We start from the raw sequence: 18,432 nt of genomic DNA, 5'->3' as shown, positions 1-18,432 counted from the left end.
TGAGTTGTTTAATTGTCCACCATTATTCACAACTGGATGTGGCAGGATTGCAGTGCTTAGATCTGATCCTTTGGTTGTTGGATTGCTTATCTCTGTCTATCACTTATGCTTCTGCTGTTTGGCATGCAAGTAGTCCTGTATTATAGCTTCAGCAGGTTGACACCTCATTTTTTGGTATGCCTGGTGCACTCCTCATTGAACCAGGGTTGATCCCCTGGTGGATTGAGGGATATGCTGGGCCATGAGGTTACAGCTTGTGTTCGACTACAGTTTTGCTGCTGCTGATGGCCCACAACGCTTCATGGATGCCCAGTCTTGAGTTGCTAGATCTGTTCAAAATCTATCCCATTTAGCACAGCAGTAGTGCCACACAATACAATGGAGGGTATCCTCAGTGTGAAGGCGGGACTTCGTCTCCACAATGACTGTGTGGTGGTCACTTCTACCGATACTGTCATGGACAGATGCATCTGCAGCAAGCAGGTTGGTGAGGATGAGGTCAAGTATGTTTTTCCCTCTTGTTGGTTCCCTCACCACCTGCCACAGATCCAGTCTAGCAGCTATGTCCTTGAAGACTCGGCCAGCTCGATCAGTAGCGGCGCTACCAAGCCACTCTTGCTGATGGACATGGAAGTCCACCACCCAGAGCACATTCTGCGCCCTTGCCACCCTCAGTGCTTCCTCCAAGTGGTGTTCAACATGGAAGAGCACTGATTCATCAGCTGAGGGAGGGTAGTACCTGGTAATCAGCAGGAGGTTTTCTTGCCCTGATGCCCTGTTTGACCTGATGCCAGGAGACTTCATGGGGTCCGGAATCAATGTTGAGGACTCCCAGGGCAACTCCATCCCGACTGTATACCACTATGCTGCCCCATCTGCTGGGTCTGTCCTGCGGTGGGTCAGGACACCACCCACATCCCTTGATGCTCTGACCTCCAGGGATGGTGATAGTGGTGTCTGAGAAATTATCTGTAAGACATGATTCCGTGTGCCTGACTATGTCAGGCTGTTGCTTGACTAGTCTGTGAAATAGCACTCCCAATTTTGGCACTGGCCCCCAGATACTAGTAAGAAGAACTTTGCAGGGTAGTCATGGCTGAGTTTGCCATGTCCAGTGCCTAGGTCCGTCCAGTTTCATTCCTTTTTAGAGACTTTGTAGCGGTTTGATACAACTGAGTGGCTTGCTAGGACATTTCAGAGGGCATTTAAGACTCAACCACATTGCTGTGGGTCTGGAGTCACATGTAGGCCAGACCAGGCAAGGACAGCGGATTTCCTTTCCTAAAGGACATTAGTGAACCAGATGGGATTTTACAACAATCGCCCATGATTTTTATTGAATTCAAATTCTACCATCTGCCGTGGTGGGATTCAAACCCAGGTCTTCCAGAGCATTACCCTGAGCCTCTGGATTTACTAGTCCAGCGACAATACCACCACACCATCGCCTCTCCATACATGCTTGCTTGTGAAATGCAATGCAAGAAATTTCAAGGAGACTAATTTGAATGTGTTCAGAATCAGCCTTGGGCTCCCTTCCTGATCACAGGGAGCCTGGGTGATGGATAAGGCTGTAACATTGTAGCCTTGATGCTCTGACCTGCATTCCCTGCAAATGCAGTCCATCACTGGGATTGCAGAAATGGCATTTGTGTATCCCCTTTCTGGCCATTTAAATGCTATGATTGACTGTAGATTTCATATTTTAAAAGTAAAAGAAATGGATAAGCCTAATTTGAGCATTTCTTCCATTTTTATCAGTGTTCAAAATACAATAACTTGGAATCTTATTACAGAGAAAAGGACAGAAGCAATTTGTCAGTTTGATCAATAATTCTTGTATTAATTGGTATTGGAATTCCTGTCTCCAACATATAAACAGCCACTTGAAGCTCCCTGTAGTACCGTGGCTGAATAGACAGCAGTGTTGTATTGAACCAGGTTGGGAAGGTCCCAGACGTAATTCCTGTCCTGTGCTATTAGTCAAACTTAGCTATAGGAGTGAGGATCCTACAGCTGGTGTCTGTGGGCGAGGTGGGGGCAGACCAGAGCTGTTACTTCAATTACTCATCACTGTTGTCCCCCCTTTGAAAGTGGTGCTCAGAATTATATTGGGCTGAAACAGCCTCCATGGTTGAATAGCCGGTTGGCACTGATTGCTCAGATTGATGTGTAAGGAATGGTTCCATGTGTGAGCTAGTCTGGAGCCACTGCTTTCCATTGCTGTATAACAAGGCACCAAGCACTGCCTTCAGAAAGTGTCAGATAACAAAAGGAAAGGGACAAGGCACTGTTTTGTCAATGTTCATAGAGCTTAAAGCTGCTTTTATATTTATCTGATCCTAGGGCCCAGTATTCTTGATCTATCCCTTGAAATTTTATGTCAATCTGTTTTCAAAATCACTCCATACAGAGATTGCTTGATTATAAAAATGGGCCACTCATTTAACCTTTTGTGGGGTGTTCACTGAATTACCATTGAGACCACCTATGGCTTTTTGCTCTCCCTTAGTAATCTTGTTGAGAGCTTCAATAGAATTCTCATTCTTATGAATGAGGCAGAATTGTGGGGGAAGACTAGTGGTTTCATTAACAATTATTATTCAGGAAGATTTAGTAAACCTTGGTGTTTAGGCAGTGGATTTGCCAAATGACTTTAAATATGGGCACATCAGTTTGCAATTGAGTATAAACTGAAGACAAGAGGACAAGCCATTTTGGTGGTACCAAGACATTTTCACTGTGCAATTCTTAAAACACATTCAAGTGTAAGAGATTTGTTGGAAGGATTTAATGCAAAGAGGCAATGCAGCCCATTCACCACCTTAACCATCCCATCCGCCCCCTCTACCTCTGTCACACTGTCTGTACTGCCTGCAGGTTGCATTGCGGGAACCTTTTAAGAATTCTTTGACAGCATTTCCCACACCAGTGGCCATAGCCTCCTAGGAGGACAAGGGCCACAGGCAGAGTGGAATGCCATCACCTCCAAGTTTCCCTCCAAGCCACACACCATCCTGACTCAGACATATATCACCCCTTCATTGTTGCTGAGTCAAAATCCAAGAACTCCCTTCCCAATAGCGTGGCGGGTGTACCTACACCACCTAGGCTGCAGTGGCTCACCACCACTGTCTCAAAGTCAACAAGGGATGGGCGATAAATAGTCTTGCCAGCAATGCCCATACCCTGAGAAATAATTTTAAAATAGTGCATTGTCACACTGAAAATATTGCATGCAGTTTGTGTCATCAGAGTTGAGGAAGAAAATGAATACTGTCAAAGAGCAATTAGGATACTTTCCAAGCTTTGGGCTCAGAATGAAGGTTGCCAAGTAAACATTGGTATGTTTCTCTCATTGTCTTAACTAAGCTCTCCATAACAGGGGGAGTGAGTAACATTGAGAACCAAGTGACAGACAAGATCTCACAGTAGCTTAAATGGATGCTAAATGTCTAACCTTAGGTATAACCTATTGACTGATACAAGTGTCACTGGGTTACTATTAAGGAAAAACATAGGGAAGAATTTGCCATTTTAAAAAGATATCCAAATCTAAATTTGATGAATAAAATGAACTTGTACAATGGGAGGGAGAGACAGTGATGAGTAAAGAACAAGGTCAGGACCAAGCCACCCATTAGAAATACACTAGATTTTCCTGACTGCAGTGATTTGCTTGTTTCTATTCATATTTTCTGTTTCAGGTGGAAGGGAAGTCCTCGATAATTATAACTTTCAAGCAGCTTCTGAGAGAAGAAGGTCTGTTGGGCCTGACCAAGGGATTGTCAGCTCGTATCTTATCCTCAGCTCCAACAACTCTCCTCTTGGTGGTTGGTTATGAAACACTGAAGAAAATAAGCCTGAGGCAAGAGCTAGTGGAATCAAGACACTGGTAGTTGCCTGTGAGCCTGGATCTAATAGAAACAAACAAGTTTCCATGATTGCTATTGATGCAATTGTAAAGCTTTGGTCATGTTACACATACACTCACTGTTTGAAATTTTAAACTCCAGTGATGATGCAGGTGCTACACTAAGGCAAAGGACCCAGTAATCTAGAAATGAACTTTTTCCATTTTTAAGTTGTACAGTATTATCACACCCCAATCAAAGACTCATAGTCTCTGATATTCTATAACCCTGATCATAAATCTAGGGATTTAATGTATGCCTGAGCTGGGAATCAGATTATGAAGTGCAGTTAGTGCAGCTAATGGTGAATGTGTAATATTCTCATACTGCTTTCTCTTGAATTATGGAAACATCTGGAAATCTATTGATAATGGTTTTCAAAATTTTGGTTTTCAAAACTTGGGATGTGTTGGAGAGGATTTTAAGCTGCATTACAGAAGGCTGCAGCACTACCAGTTTCAGATCTAACACTGGTGGTGGTAAAGATAGGTAGTGAGTTTATAAGATTTCTTGGCACTGTGTGCGAGCACATTGGCACCAGTGAAATTTCCTCTCCTTGCAAGCCCCACAGTGTATCAGTGTAAATAGACTAAAGCTGCATTCACATTGTAAGATGAGAATAGAGTGAATCACTCCCAAAATCGTTACAGACTGGGAAAGCTAATTTGTACAAGCTCCTCAAAGTCAATCTTATTTCTTTGCTTAAGTATGCTGAAACTGGTGCTTCAGTAACCCACAGTGTTACTCAGACAGCTCTGATCAGTTTTACTTTTTTTTAAAAGTCGCAATAGATTCTGGTGCATTTAATGGAAATTAATTTGTATTTATCTGAAGGTTAGTAACGTACTTGTGGAAAAGTAACTAGTGTTTTCATGAAGCTATTACTTCTGACACCTACGAATCAAAAAAATGGCAACTTCAGTATTTCTCTTTGACCCCCAGTGACCTTTTTACAGGACCAGGTGTAGCCTGCAGGTAGCACAAGATCAGAGGACAGGGCTCATTGGACTAAAGCACAAAGCTGTAATTCAGTCCCATTTTAAAGTGAGACACTTTGCTCTTGCTTTTATTCTCATTATAAATTCCAGCGCCCACATTTATAATGGGAAGTACCTGTCACGTGGTAATTATACTCTCCTGCCAGTGGTGCAAATTACATAGAATTTACAGCACAGAAATACATCATTCTGCTCAACTGGTCTATACAAGTGTTAATGTTCCACACGAGCTTCATCCCACTCTACTTACTTTGTGTCACCCTATCAACATACGCTTCTATTTTTTCTCCCACATGTGCCTATCTAGCTCCCCCTTAAATTCTGAAAACACAACATGTTTACAAAGTGGTAAAACGCAGCAAAGGCACGAGGCCTAACATTTTTAATTGATCTTCCCTGGAATCATGGCCAAGTCTAGACTGGGGTGAAGCTAGGATACTGGATGAGGAAATAAATAAATAGGCCAGGTCATGTAGGCATAATTCATTGCCTTTTTTAAAGTCATACATCGTGTCCCTATTTTTATATTTGCATTGTGAGCTCCTCTGTTTATATTTGTAACAGAAACTCTTCGTGGAAATTTGGCCCTGTAATTTCCCAGTTCCTCCTTCTCGCAAAGGATCGCACGGTACACAAGGAGGCCATTCAGCCCATTGTGTCTGTGCCAGCCTTTTGAAAGAGCTATCCAATGATCCCCACTCTCACAACCCTCACTGTTTCCCTTTAGCCCTATAAATGTTTCTATTTCAAGTATTTATCTAATTCCTTTTTATAAGTTACTATTGAATCTGCTTCCAATGCTCTTGCAAACAGTGCATTCCACATATTACCAGCTTCTTGCATTCAAAAAAAAAACTCCTCATATCTTCTCTGGTTCTGTTGCCTTAAATTTGGATACCAACGCTCCTACCACTGGAAACAAAATGAGAACTATCAAAGCAGTTCACGGTTTTGAACTCTTTTATCTTTTTCACCTTCACTGCTCTAAGGAGAACAGCCCCAACCTCTTTAATCTCTCCATGTAATGAAGTCCCTCATCTCTGCTATCATTCTGGTAAATCTTCTCTGCATCTTTCCAGGGCCTGGATAACCTTCCTTAAAGTGAGCTGCCTAGATTTGACAAAATACTCCTGCTGAGGCCTAACCAGTGATCTTTAATGGTTTAGTATAATTTCCTAGTGAAGATTAGGAGGTAGAAGGCTCCGAACTAGACAAACGTGTTCAAATCCCTCCATGGCCTCACCACCACCCCGCTCCCCCGATCTCTGTAACCTCCTGTAGCCTCACAATCCTCTGAGATATCTGCATTCCTCCTACTTTGGCGGCTTGTTCATTCCCAATTTCTCTGCTCCACTATTGTTGACTGGGCCCTAAACTCTGAAATTCCCTCCCTAATCCTCTCCGCCTTTAAGATGTTTCCTAAAACCCACCTCTTTGATCCAGCTTTTGGTTATCTAATATCACCTAGTGCGGTTCAATGTTAAATTTCTGTCCAATTTACCCTCCTGTAAAGCCTCTTGGGCTGGCTTTACGACATTGAAGGTGCTATATGTGCAAGTTGTTTTTGTAATTGCCACCACAGCCATAGTGAGAAGGTATAACTGGCATGTTTACATAAGCAGTTCCCATTATAAATGTAGGCAAGTGAACAAATAATCAAAGAAGTTCAAAGAGTGCACAGGATACAGGAAAATGGTCAGCAGGGAAAGACCAGCTGGCCTATCGAGCCTGACCCATGGTTGATGATCTTGTGTTTCGATTTCCACATTCCCATCTAACCCCAATAACCTTTTGATTCCCTTGTCTAACAAGAATCCATTTACCTCTGCCTAAAAAATATTCAATGACCCCGCCTCCACCTTCTGAGGCAGAGAATTCCAAGAAAAAATTCTCCTCATCTCTGTCCTAAAAGTGCGACCTCTAATTTTAAAACAGTGGCCCCTAGTTCTGGACTCACCCACAAGAGGAAACATCCTTTCCACACCCTCCTTCTCAAGGTGGTTCAGGACCTTATATACTTCAATCAAACCATCCCTCACTCTTCTAAACTCCAGTGGAAACAAGCCCAGTCTGTCTGACCTTTCCTCATAAGACAACCCACTCATTCCAGGTATCAATCTAGTAAACCTCCTTTGAACTGCCTCTAATGCATTTACATCCTGTAACTAGACTAGCACTGTAACTAGACACCCCTTAATGCCCACCTCCCCTAATGCCCATCCCCACTGCCATGTAATTTCCTGGGAGCGGCAAGATACATCCAAGGGTCAATAATAAAGCTGGTAATACATTCCAGAGGCTCTCTGGGAAAGAAGCATAGCCTAACATCTACTCTATTCCTACTTTAGTGTCAAGCTTAAATAATCAACTTAGATAGCTCTGAAGGAGAGTCACATGGACTCAACACGTTAACTCTGTCTTTCTCTCCACAGATGCTGTCAGACCTGCTGAGTTTTTCCAGCATTTTTTGTTTTTGTTTCAGATTTCTAGCATCCACAGTATTTTGACTTCAACTTATAGATATGCATTTCAACTCTTCCTAAATTTATAAACCACTATCTAGTTGCCTCTAAGCCTACACTGCTCTAAAGTTAAAAGACCCAACTCTTCAAGTCTACCTGAATAACTAAGGCTCTTTAAGCCAGAAATCATACTCAGCTCTTGTCTGAACCTTTTCCAAGAGCCACTATCTGTGGGCACCAAAACCAAGTACAGTTCTCTCATTGAGGTAACCAGTAACCTGTTCAGCTTTCAGGATTCCGCTCTGTTACACTGAGGTAGTTCCAAGCTTGTTGTATTATCACAAAGTCAGTTAATCTTAAAAGGGATAATCAGAATATGTTGGAGCCTGTTCATTCTAATTTAATTACAGTTCAATCATTTATTGGACACTGTTCTATCATACAGAGTCTACTAACATTAAACATAAATGTGCCATTGATGCCGACGTATAAGTCGACCTTTGAAGCCTCGAAAAATCCCTCCAAAAACAGGGGTCATATTATATGCCAAGTATAAAAGTGAACCGCCAGCGAGGGCGGTTGCCCATCTTTGTCATTCACCACACGGGGTCTGCTCTGTGTGGGCGTGTCTTAAATAAAGCGAGATTCAAAATCTAATTTAGTTTTATGACACTTGTTTCACATACAATCTGTTTCTCCAGCATCTCCAACACTATTATCATTCATAAAAACAGTGAACAGTAAGAGGCCTAGGGTCGATTTCTGGGGGGCAGTAACAACTTGTCTTCAGCCTGATTCACATCATTTGATTACTCTACTTTGGATGCTCTAATTCCCACTGATTCTGTAGATTCTATTTGCAAAGTAACTTAGAGTGAGGTACCTTGTAAAAGGCTTTCTGAAAGGCAGGTAAGCAATATCTACTATATTTCCCTCATCCATCTACTAGTAACTTCTTTTAAAAAAAACTTGAGCAAGTTTGTAGGGTGCGACCTTGCTTTCCAGAAGCTGTGCTGCATATCTCTAACGGCCCTTTCTCTTTCCAATCATTAAGGGCATCTTCAGTCCTTCAAGCATCTTCCCAATGATGGATGGCAGCCTAGTGGACCTGTGGTCCACTAGCTCTGATTTGTCCTGTTTTGAAAGTTGGAACTACATGAGCTAACCTAGAGGAACAATCCCTGCCTCTATGGAAGGTATAGGCAAGGGGCAAACAGAGCTACTCTCCCAGCTCTTTCATACTGTTACAAGATTTTAAATTAGGTACAGGTTATACTCTGTCATGTGGATTGCATTAAAAGGGCAGCTCTAATTCTGGTATAACTGAAATAAGGCAACTACTAGCTCCACCAAGATAAGAGTATATTTCACGAGTGTAAATTGAGGAAGATAAATTAGGATAAGCTTCGATATTTTAGTGCATGACATTATCTAAACTCCTCCCAGCATTACACCATTTGGCTGCATGTGTTACAGACCTCTCCATTTAATGTTAATATGACACTTTATGAAAGTAGGGTTGTAGGTGAGACATTAATATGTCAGTAACCCCAATGCTGCAGCTGCTGCAGAAACTGCACTGAACTCTAGGCTTGACATACCTGTTTCTGTTTCTGTATTAGCACCTTGTGGTTTCCAAAAGTAAAGTGCTAACTGCCCGATATTTCTAATCATGGCTTTGATCAAATCCTCCAACATGGTACTGTACAATTATTTTTAAATCGCTGACAAATCCTTTACCGGTGAGATATCATATTCCTGCTGCACAGAGCATTTTAGGTGCAAACTCTACAGATTAAGATTGCTGCATGCACATTTTCAGGTACTATCTGAGCAGTGTTCATCCACTAGTTTTAGTCCAGTGAGAAAATTGCTGACTGCTACTGGATTTGTTTCCCACAGCAGTGCACAGTGTACCTGTGCAGGTTGTTCTTGTTAACCTGAATGGTGGTTAAATGTTTGACGTATTAAAGATAAACCTTTGTGTCTTTGTGATTGATTGTGTGACCATGGGGTTAATGGTTTTAACATTTGTCTGGCTGGTTCGTGCTTCACTCCGAAGAGATGATGTTTTAATTGAATTTGTCACTCTTCATGCACCTTCTGTACTCTGTGGGAAAAGAAAATCCAGCCTCATTGGCTCTGGGGAAACTATAGGGTCAATTTTAACCTGATTTGAAGGGCAGTAACCCCATGGGATCCAGTTGAACGTTGGTCATACATCCCCCCAAAATTAGTCCTTTCAGTGCCTTGGAGAATTAAATCGAGTGAGACAATACAGCCCATTCCGTTAGTTTCCCCACTGGTTAGCCAAGTTAAAATTAACCTCTTTGTACCTCACACACACGCACAAAGAGGTTAAACCCCTGCAGCTGGTCAGAGTTACGGCAGTCCCCAACACCTGCACCATTGGCTGTTCATTTTTCCCCAGCTGAACAGCTTTGATCTCTGTTCCTTGTCCTTTTATTATTGGGAGGGTGGATTTCCCCAGGATTTAATGTCCACCCAGTGCTATCATTATCAGAACATGCATCTGAATAAAAGAGTTGCGCAGTTCATTCCTTTTATTGTCTTTGAATCTGGTGGATCACCTGAATGCAGACCACTGAGTGGAGGAGGGGATCACATAGCATTCCGTCCAATTTTCTGTCCAGTAAAGTTACTGAAGGGTCTGGCAGATGCCAACCCTGGAATATGGTGCCTACCCCCCACCCCCAATCTGCTACTAATTGGTGTTATATCGAGGCAAACCAAATGCAATAGGGGGAAAATCTACATTGTGAACAATATTAGTCTGGCTGAAAACTTCAGTGACCAGCAGTGCAGTTGGCATCATCCATTCATACCATAAGCATCCATTTAAAAAAAAACATGAAGCAGAGCCAAGGCGGTGCGCTGAACTGCTAAAAGTGGAATTCTTATTACATTCTCCATCTTGACCCCTGCTGGGCTGATCAGGCAGACAAGGACTGACCAGGCCTTCCAGAGTCCATCTTACTGGAGTTACAAGCGGCATTCACCATTGACCTACCAGGACATAAGGCTCAGGGCAAGAGGACAATAAAGCATCAGTAATTTGTAGCGGTTCATTTAGCATTTCCACAATTTGGTGCAGAATAAATAGGTATATTTACAGGGAATATGGTAATCTGCTACATCATCACATTGTGAGGCACTCATTTCAGATGCTTTGGTGAGATTTAATTAAGCTTCACCCCTGATCCTTGGATCATGAATGCTCTCTACCCAATATATAACAGGGTAAATAACAGCAGCAAACACTGAGCCATCTTGCAATTCACCATTACGAGGGTACAATCGATCAGGAGGTACTTCAAATAATCTTCACAGTAAAAAGCTGTTTCCACAAGTGGGCAGAGGCTCCTATGAATTAAAACTTGCATTCACATGTGCATTGTAAGTCAGATAGGACACCATGGAACTGATAATCATCCCTCATTGATAATAAACTGCACCATAGGTTCATGGGATATCAATCACATTTGGCTGGCTATTTCTAAAGGTAGTAAGTCTGGAATGCACTGCCTGGGAGGGTAGTGGAGGCGGGTTGCCTCACATCCTTTAAAAAATACCTGAATGAGCACTTGGCACGTCATCATATTCAAGGCTATGGGCCAAGTGCTGGTAAATGAGATTAGGTAGGTAGGTCAAGTGTTTCTCACGTGTTGGTGCAGACTAGATGGGCCGAAGAGCCTCTTCTGCACTGTGTGATTCTGTGAAGTACTATCAACATTCTGGGGGTTACCATTGACCAGAAACTGAACTAGACTAGCCATATAAATACTGTGTCTACAAGACCAGGTCAGAGGCTAGGAATCGTGCAACGAGTAACTCACCTCCTGACTCCCCAAAGCCTCTCTATCATCTACAAGGCACAAGTCAGGAGTGTGATGGAATACTCCGAACTTGCCTGGATGAGTGTAGCTCCCACAACACTCAAGAAGCTGGACACTGTCCAGGACAAAGCAGCCCGCTTGATTGGCACCACATCCACAAACATTCACTCCCTCCACTGGTGCACAGTAACAGCAGTGTGTACCATTGACAAGATGCACTGCAGGAATTCACCAAAGCTCCTTAGACAGCACCTTCCAAATCCACGACCACTACCATCTAGAAGGACAAGGGCAGCAGATAGATGGAGGACCACCACCTGGAGGTTCCCCTCCAGGTGACTCACCATCCTGACTTGGAAATATATCGCCGTGCCTTCACTGTCGCTGGGTCAAAATCCTGGAAGTCCCTTCCTAACATCATTGTGGGTGTACCTACACCACAGGGACTGCAGCGGTTCAAGAAGGCAGCTCACCACCACCTCAAGGGCAACTAGGGATGGGCAATAAATGCTGGCCCAGCCAGAGAAGCCCACATCCCGTGAATAAATACAAAAAAACATTGTTGGACCATATGTTTCAGGCTAAATGTACTAGTCAGATTTATTTGCAGTAAAACTACACACTGAAGGAGAAGTCCAGCTGCTGATTGAACAAATGCTTAGAAAACAAAGGGATTAAATTATCTTCCTACATTGTCAACAAGCTGTGACACCTTGCAAGGAAAGTCTTCTGTATATTTCCCAAGGTAGAATCTGAGAAACAGCAAGAAGAGGCCTTTTGGCCCATCATGCCTGTGCTGGTTCTTTGAAAGAGTTGTCTTGCTTAGTGCCACATCCCCACTTTTGTCTGTAACCCAGTAAGTTCCCCATCCACAAATACCTGTCCAACTCCCTGTTAAAATTATTAATGAATCAGCTTCTACCACATTTTCAGGTGGAGTGATCCCAAGCCTGACACTCTTGAGTGGTACAAAGTTTCCTTATTTCGCTTCTAGATCTTTTTCCAATGATTTATTCCACGACCTCTAGTTATTGACCCATTCATCAGAGGGAATTTTTCCTCCTATTTATTTTATCCAAACCTCACCATGTTGAAAACCCCTGTTGAGGTTACCTTTTAACCTTCTCTGTTCTAAGGAGAACAAAGTGGCTTTTGTAACCTCATAGCTGAAATCCTTCATCCCTAGTAACGTCCTGGTAACTTACTTTGCACGCTTTCTAAGGCCTTTACGTCTTTCCTGAAGCATGGTGTCCAGAATTGTCCACAACACTGCAGTCTTACCAGTGATTTATAAAGTTCCAACATGATCCCTTTGCTTTTATATCTATGCTCTATTTATAAAAGTAACCAATATGTTTTTTTTTAATCACCTTATCAACTTGCTGTCCCAGGTTTAATGATTTGTGTATATGGGCACCAAGCTCTCTCAGCTCATCTACACCTTTCAAAATGGTGCCTTTCCTTATCAATCCTTCCAGAGTGCATTAAAGATAAAGCTTATAGTTTGTGGATGCATTTGCAAGTCAGCAGAATTCATGCATCCCTTCCACAAACAAAACTAATGATGTCGCAAAAAAAAAGCCTGTAGAATAGTCCCTGGTCATATAGGCCTCTGAATAAAGGACTGTCAACACGCCAGATTCGGTTGCCCCTCAATTCGAGGATGTTGTCTACTCAGGGTTGCGGGTTTCTGCAACGGGTCTTCATGGGACTGAACAGGCCGATTCTCGAGCAACATATCTTTGGGCACATGGGGCAGGGTGTCCCATGAGGGATTAGGATCCGGAGTGCAGAATTTGTTTCCTTTTCTTTCCTTCTCTGCCGCCGTTCTGCCTCATCGTTCAGACGCTGTGACCCAAAGCGCGTTGCAGCTTGATGGACAAGTTGTCACCATTCTGAACAATTGGTAGCGAGTTCCTCCAAGTCATTAATGTCAATGCGGCCGCGCTTCAAGGAGAGCTTCAGAGAGCCTTTAGAGTGTGTACTTTGTCCCCCCCCCCCCACCACCGGAACACTGGCAATTTGAGAGTTGAGAAAACAGGACCTGGTGGGGAGGGATGGTTTTCAGCCATCTGGACACAGCGACCGGAACTTCTGCCCCCGCAGGAGGCAAGGAAGGAAACGAGAGGGCCTGTTAAATTAGTTGAGTTGGCATTGGGGCCAATACCCAAATCCTTCCCGCCCCTCAGGAAACAAGTTCTGGGCGGGAAGGCCCATGGTCAACCTTCCTGCCCCACCTCCACTTTTTTTAATTCATTCATGGGATGGGGGCATCGCTGACTAGGCCAGCATTTATTGCCCATCTCTAATTACCCTTGAGAAGGTGGTGGTGAGCTGCCTTCTTGAACCGCTGCAGTCCATGTGGTGTAGGTACACCCACAGTGCTGTTAGGGAGGGAGTTCCAGGATTTTGACCCAGCGACAGGGTGATATATTTCCAAGTGAGGATAGTGAGTGGTTTGGAAGGGAACTTCCAGGTGGTGATGTTCCCATCTATCTGCTGCCCTTGTCCTTCTAGATGGTAGTGGTCGTGGGTTTGGAAGGTGTTGTCTAAGGAGCCTTGGTGAGTTGCTGCAGTGTATCTTGTAGATGGTACACACTGCTGCTACTGTGAGTCAGTGGTGGAAGGAGTGAATGTTTGTGAATGTGGTGCCAATCAAGTGGCTGCTTTGTCCTGGATGGTGTAGAGCTTGTTGAGTGTTGTTGGAGCTGCACTCATCCGGGCAAGTGGGGGAATATTCCATCACACTCCTGGCTTGTGCCTTGTAGATGGTGGACAGGCTTTGGGGAGTCAGGAGGTGAGTTACTCGCTGCAGGATTCCCAGCCTCTGACCTGCTCTTAACGACCGATTAAGGGCCTCTACCCAATTTCACTGCAATCTTCCCAGCTCCAGGCAGGCCTCCCGACATGTGGCCTGCACGACTGGCAAAACTGGGCGGGCTGCATGTCAGCTGGAGTGTGGGCAGGTTTGGGGTGGGGGGTGGTGGATGTGGGGCGGGGCCCCAGTCCCTCGATCTGCACTAATCTGTGCATGATCAACGGCACAAACATGGGGCAGTGAGGTGGCCGCCACCAGCACTTACAGCAACAGCCCTTACATTTTTCCTGGGTTGCTCCGCGATCCTGGGAGTCCGTGGGGTGTTGTTCCGGCAGCGGCCAGGCCCTCCTCCGTGGCGCTGCGGGGTGCTAACGCTGCCGGCCTCTGATTGGCCAGCCGCTCTTGGCGGGCAGTATATTGTCCTCCGGGGTCCTCAGTCTGGAGGAAGGCCCGCCACTGTCCACTTAACTGCCTGATGGGGCGGAAGATTCGGCGGGTTCCCTCCTCGGAGTGCATGTGGGTGCCTCGACAAGTTTTCAGGCAGTGTGCGAGATACCCAACAAGAACAGAAGATTCCACCCAGCGTCCAGCCCACCAAAGTTGATTTTTCATCAAGTTGGCAACTTAGGCAGAGGAGGAGGCCAGTTAGTCCCTCCAGCCTCCTGTGCCATTCACTGAGATCATGGCTGATCGTGACTTAACTCCGCATGTTTTGCATTTGCCCCAGGTCCCTTAATACCTTTGCTTAGCAAAAATCTATTAATCTCAGTTTTAAAATGAACAATTGAGGATACGCTCGGTGCTTTAACCCTGACTCTTGAGCTGGTTTAATCTGCCAGGCATGCTGCAGGACATCAGAAGCGTTGTAGCGTTCCTGTCAATGAGGGAACATAGATATTTTCTGGCCTATCTGAGATTCTAACACATTCCAGTGTGATCGTGAGGTTCAAATTCACTATATTTGATCTTTATGCTGGGAATAAGCTGTCCACTTGTCACAGATAGACACTCGCTCAACCAGAATTTAGGAATGATGCAGAAATTGGACTCGGGAGTCTGGAAAGTTTTTTCCATCGCTGCTGCCTGCTTAAAATACAGACACCAGATGGCACTCTAACCCTGACATGTCTCACAAGAAATCCCACTATTTCCTAAAAGCCATTCAGAGCTCTCCTCCCAGCTTTGGAGAGCTCGGTGCCATTCTTATCAAGATAGTGTTACACGCATGCAAGTTTTGCAAAGCAGTGGAATCCTACCTCTTAGCTGAGTGAAATGCCGCTTTATTAGGAAATGGTGGCCTGGGGTGAGGGATGGGACTGGGGTGGGGTGGGGTGGGGCGTTGGTGGAGTGAGTGATAGGGCGGGGGTGGGGAAATTTTCTACAGAGTCACTCCCATTCTCCTCCTGGTACAATTTCTCTTCTTCCTCCCTAACAGTGCCTCGGGTGTACCTACATCACGTGGACTGCAGCGGCTCAAGAAGGCAGCTCACCGCCACCTTCTCAAGGGGCAACTAGGGATGGGCAATAAATGCTGGCCCAGCCAGCGAAGCCCACATTCCCGTGAAAGAATAAATTAGGGGAAAAAAAAACATTTATTGGGGAGGCTCGTTTTTCAGTTCTGGCATCGGAGCAGGAATCTCTCAGGCCTCTCTCTCATGCCCTCTAAAGCAGGGGGTAGGGTGACGGGCAGGGGCAAAACTTGGCATAAAATGAGGTCGAACTCAGGTCTTGCAAGAGGCCGGACCATATTCCCTGTTTCCTGTTGTGTTGTTTTATGAACTCTCCATTCTGTACGAGCACCAACGTCTAATGGGACATCAATGCTGAAGGTGATGCAACCCACATGGTGGGGGAGCCAAGAACAAGGGGGCAGGATCTCAAAATTAGAGCTAGTATCTCAGGGGCAATGTCAGAGGCACTTCCAATTCACACAAAGGGTAGTGGGAAATCTGGAACTCTCTGCCCCAAAAAGCTGATGAGACTGGAAGTCGATCGGGACTTTCAAAACTGAGATTGATGAATATTCGTTGACAGCAGCAGGAGTAAGCCATTCGGCCCATCGAGCCTGGTCTGCCATTCGATAAGATCGGGGCTGATCTTATTGTGGTTTTAACTCCAATTTCCTGTCTGCTTCCCCCGCCCCCCTCCCTCCCCACCCAATAACCATTGACTCCCTTGTCAATCAGAAATCTGTCTAATTCAGCCTTGAATATATTCAACAACCCAGCCTCCACTGCTCTGGAGAATTCCAAAGATGAGCAGCCTTCGGAGAGAAGAAATTCATCCTCATCGCAGCATTGAATATTATTCTAGATACTGTGCCCCCTAGTTCTAGATACCCCCACGAGGGGTAACACTCTCTCAGCATCCACTCTGTCAAGCCCCCTCAGAATCTTATATGTTTCAATAAGATGGGTTGGTAAGGGTGTTAAGGGTATTGAGAGATAAGGGGGAAAGTGTAGGTAGATACAGGTCAGTCATGTTCAAATTAAATGACGGCACAGGCTCGAGGGTCTGAATGGCCTCCTTCCTGTCCTTATGTTTGCAGTTCCTGTTATAAATGGGGGCGAACGCATCTCAATTCATTGTGAATACAAGCGACTCTCTCGCTCTGTGGCTTCAGCGGCTTCCCCTTAATCAGCAACACAGGAACAGTTCCGTGACGGCCAGCTGGAGAAGGCCCCCCCCTCCAATCGGCCAGGCCGCTCCACTGCTGCGCGGTAATTTGCAGAAACCCTGCTTGCGTTTGTCAAGCTAATTTTTTTCCCTCTAATCCAATGAGAGGGGCTCTTCAAACTCTTTCGAGTTATCAACAGTCACAGATTGCAACTCTTTCGAGTACAGTCACAGTTCTTGGTTTCCGGGAGTGGGACATGAACCCACAACCCTCTGGTTCAAAGGCGAGGGTGCTATGAACTGAGCCACAGCTGACACCTCTCTAATCCAATGAGAGGCAGTCTGACGAAGCTGAGACACTGCAGCTGCCAACTGACCTGACGGTGATTGAAGTGACGTGACATTCGACCCGGGTCACATTAGCGTCAGGGAGCAAACTTTCGGCAGCACTGTCTCCCACTGAGAGGCGCGGCTTAAATTCGAACAGGATCAACTTGTTCCAAGGTCATTAAAAACACGTCACCGTAGGAAACTGCATTTGGGCTGATCTCCCAGAAAATTGCGCTTTGATAAACTTTCCCCTCAGCCCGCCTTATTAGGAAGGAGAATTGATAGGCAGGTTATTCTCTGGAGCCTGATGAACTGAACACTTCAAAAGGACAGGCAGCTTTGGGGAGGCTGTTATTTGTAGTTTGTGTCAGATCCTTGTACAGGACAGTGCTAAGCAGACCTGACCGAAATCATTGGATTTAACTGGGGCATCAATAACTAGACAGCTAATGAGCCAGAATCAGACTGACAGATGTTAGATAGTCCTGGCCCGATATTAAACTCTCAGCAATGCCCTAGGCTCACCTTCATCTCTTTTAACGAACCGAGGATTGTTAAGCACTGTCCCTGCAACAAAAATTTGTACGGCTTCTAAAATCAAACTTTCACATCTGTGGCCCTGTAATCTGTTCAGGAAACTTATGCGAATAACGGCCCTCTTTATTCTTAGAATCATGGCATGGTTACAGCACAGAAGGAGGCCATCCAGCCCATTGTGTCCATGTTGGCTCTCTGCTAAAGCAACTCAGCTGGTCCCACTCCCCCTCCCTTTCCCCGAAGCCCCTGCAATTTTTTTTTCTCTTCAGATAATTATCCAATTCTCTTTTGAAAGCCACAATTGAGTCTGCCTCCACCACACTCTCAGGCAGTGCAATCCAGCTCCTAACCCTTCATTGTGTGAACAGGTTTTTTTCTCAAGTCACCTCTGGTTATTTTGCCAAGCACCTTAAATCGAATGGATCTCAACCATTCCTCCAATGGGAACAGTTTCTCCCTATCTCCAAATGGACATCCTGGATGTACTATCAACATCCTGGGGGTTACCACTGACCAGAAACTGAACTGGACTAGCCATATAAATACTGTGGCTACAAGAGCAGAGTCTAGGAATTCTGTGGACAGTAACTCACCACCTGACTTCCCAAAGCCTGCCCACCATCTACAAGGCACAAGCCAGGCGTGTGATTAAATACTCTCCACCTGCCTGGATGAGACAGCTCCAACACTCAAGAAGCTCGACACCATCCATGACAAAGCAGCCCGCTTGATTAGCATCCATCAACCATAATAAACATTCACTCCCCCCACTACCGACACACAGTGGCAACAGTGTGTACCATCTACAAGATGCACTGCAGCAACTCACCAAGACTCCTTAGACAGCACTTTCCAAACCCACGACCACTACCATGTTTTAAGAACATAATATATAGGCCA

At 44.9% G+C, this 18,432-nt stretch overlaps 1 protein-coding gene across 4 annotated transcripts in view; it reads left to right on the top strand.

Annotated features, from left to right (window-relative positions):
- Window positions 1-9,362, top strand: part of slc25a44a (solute carrier family 25 member 44a) — a 98,475-nt gene extending 89,113 nt beyond the window's left edge. For 2 of the 4 annotated variants that reach the window (XM_078532524.1, XM_078532525.1), the window contains exons 4-5: window positions 3,708-3,868; window positions 8,429-9,362. In XM_078532524.1, the coding sequence (XP_078388650.1) occupies window positions 3,708-3,868; window positions 8,429-8,462 (195 nt within the window). In that variant the 3' untranslated portion in view covers window positions 8,463-9,362. Of the gene's footprint in view, window positions 1-3,707; window positions 3,906-8,428 lie in introns of all 4 variants that reach the window. The other 2 variants (XM_078532526.1, XM_078532527.1) reach the window with 2 other exon arrangements.
- The last annotated feature ends 9,070 nt before the right edge of the window (window positions 9,363-18,432 follow it).

Source organism: Cetorhinus maximus, chromosome 30, assembly GCF_964194155.1.
Source record: "Cetorhinus maximus chromosome 30, sCetMax3.hap1.1, whole genome shotgun sequence".
NCBI lineage: Eukaryota > Metazoa > Chordata > Chondrichthyes > Lamniformes > Cetorhinidae > Cetorhinus > Cetorhinus maximus.
Note: the sequence above shows the minus strand (reverse complement) of the source record. Positions and strands in the feature narration are given on the sequence as shown.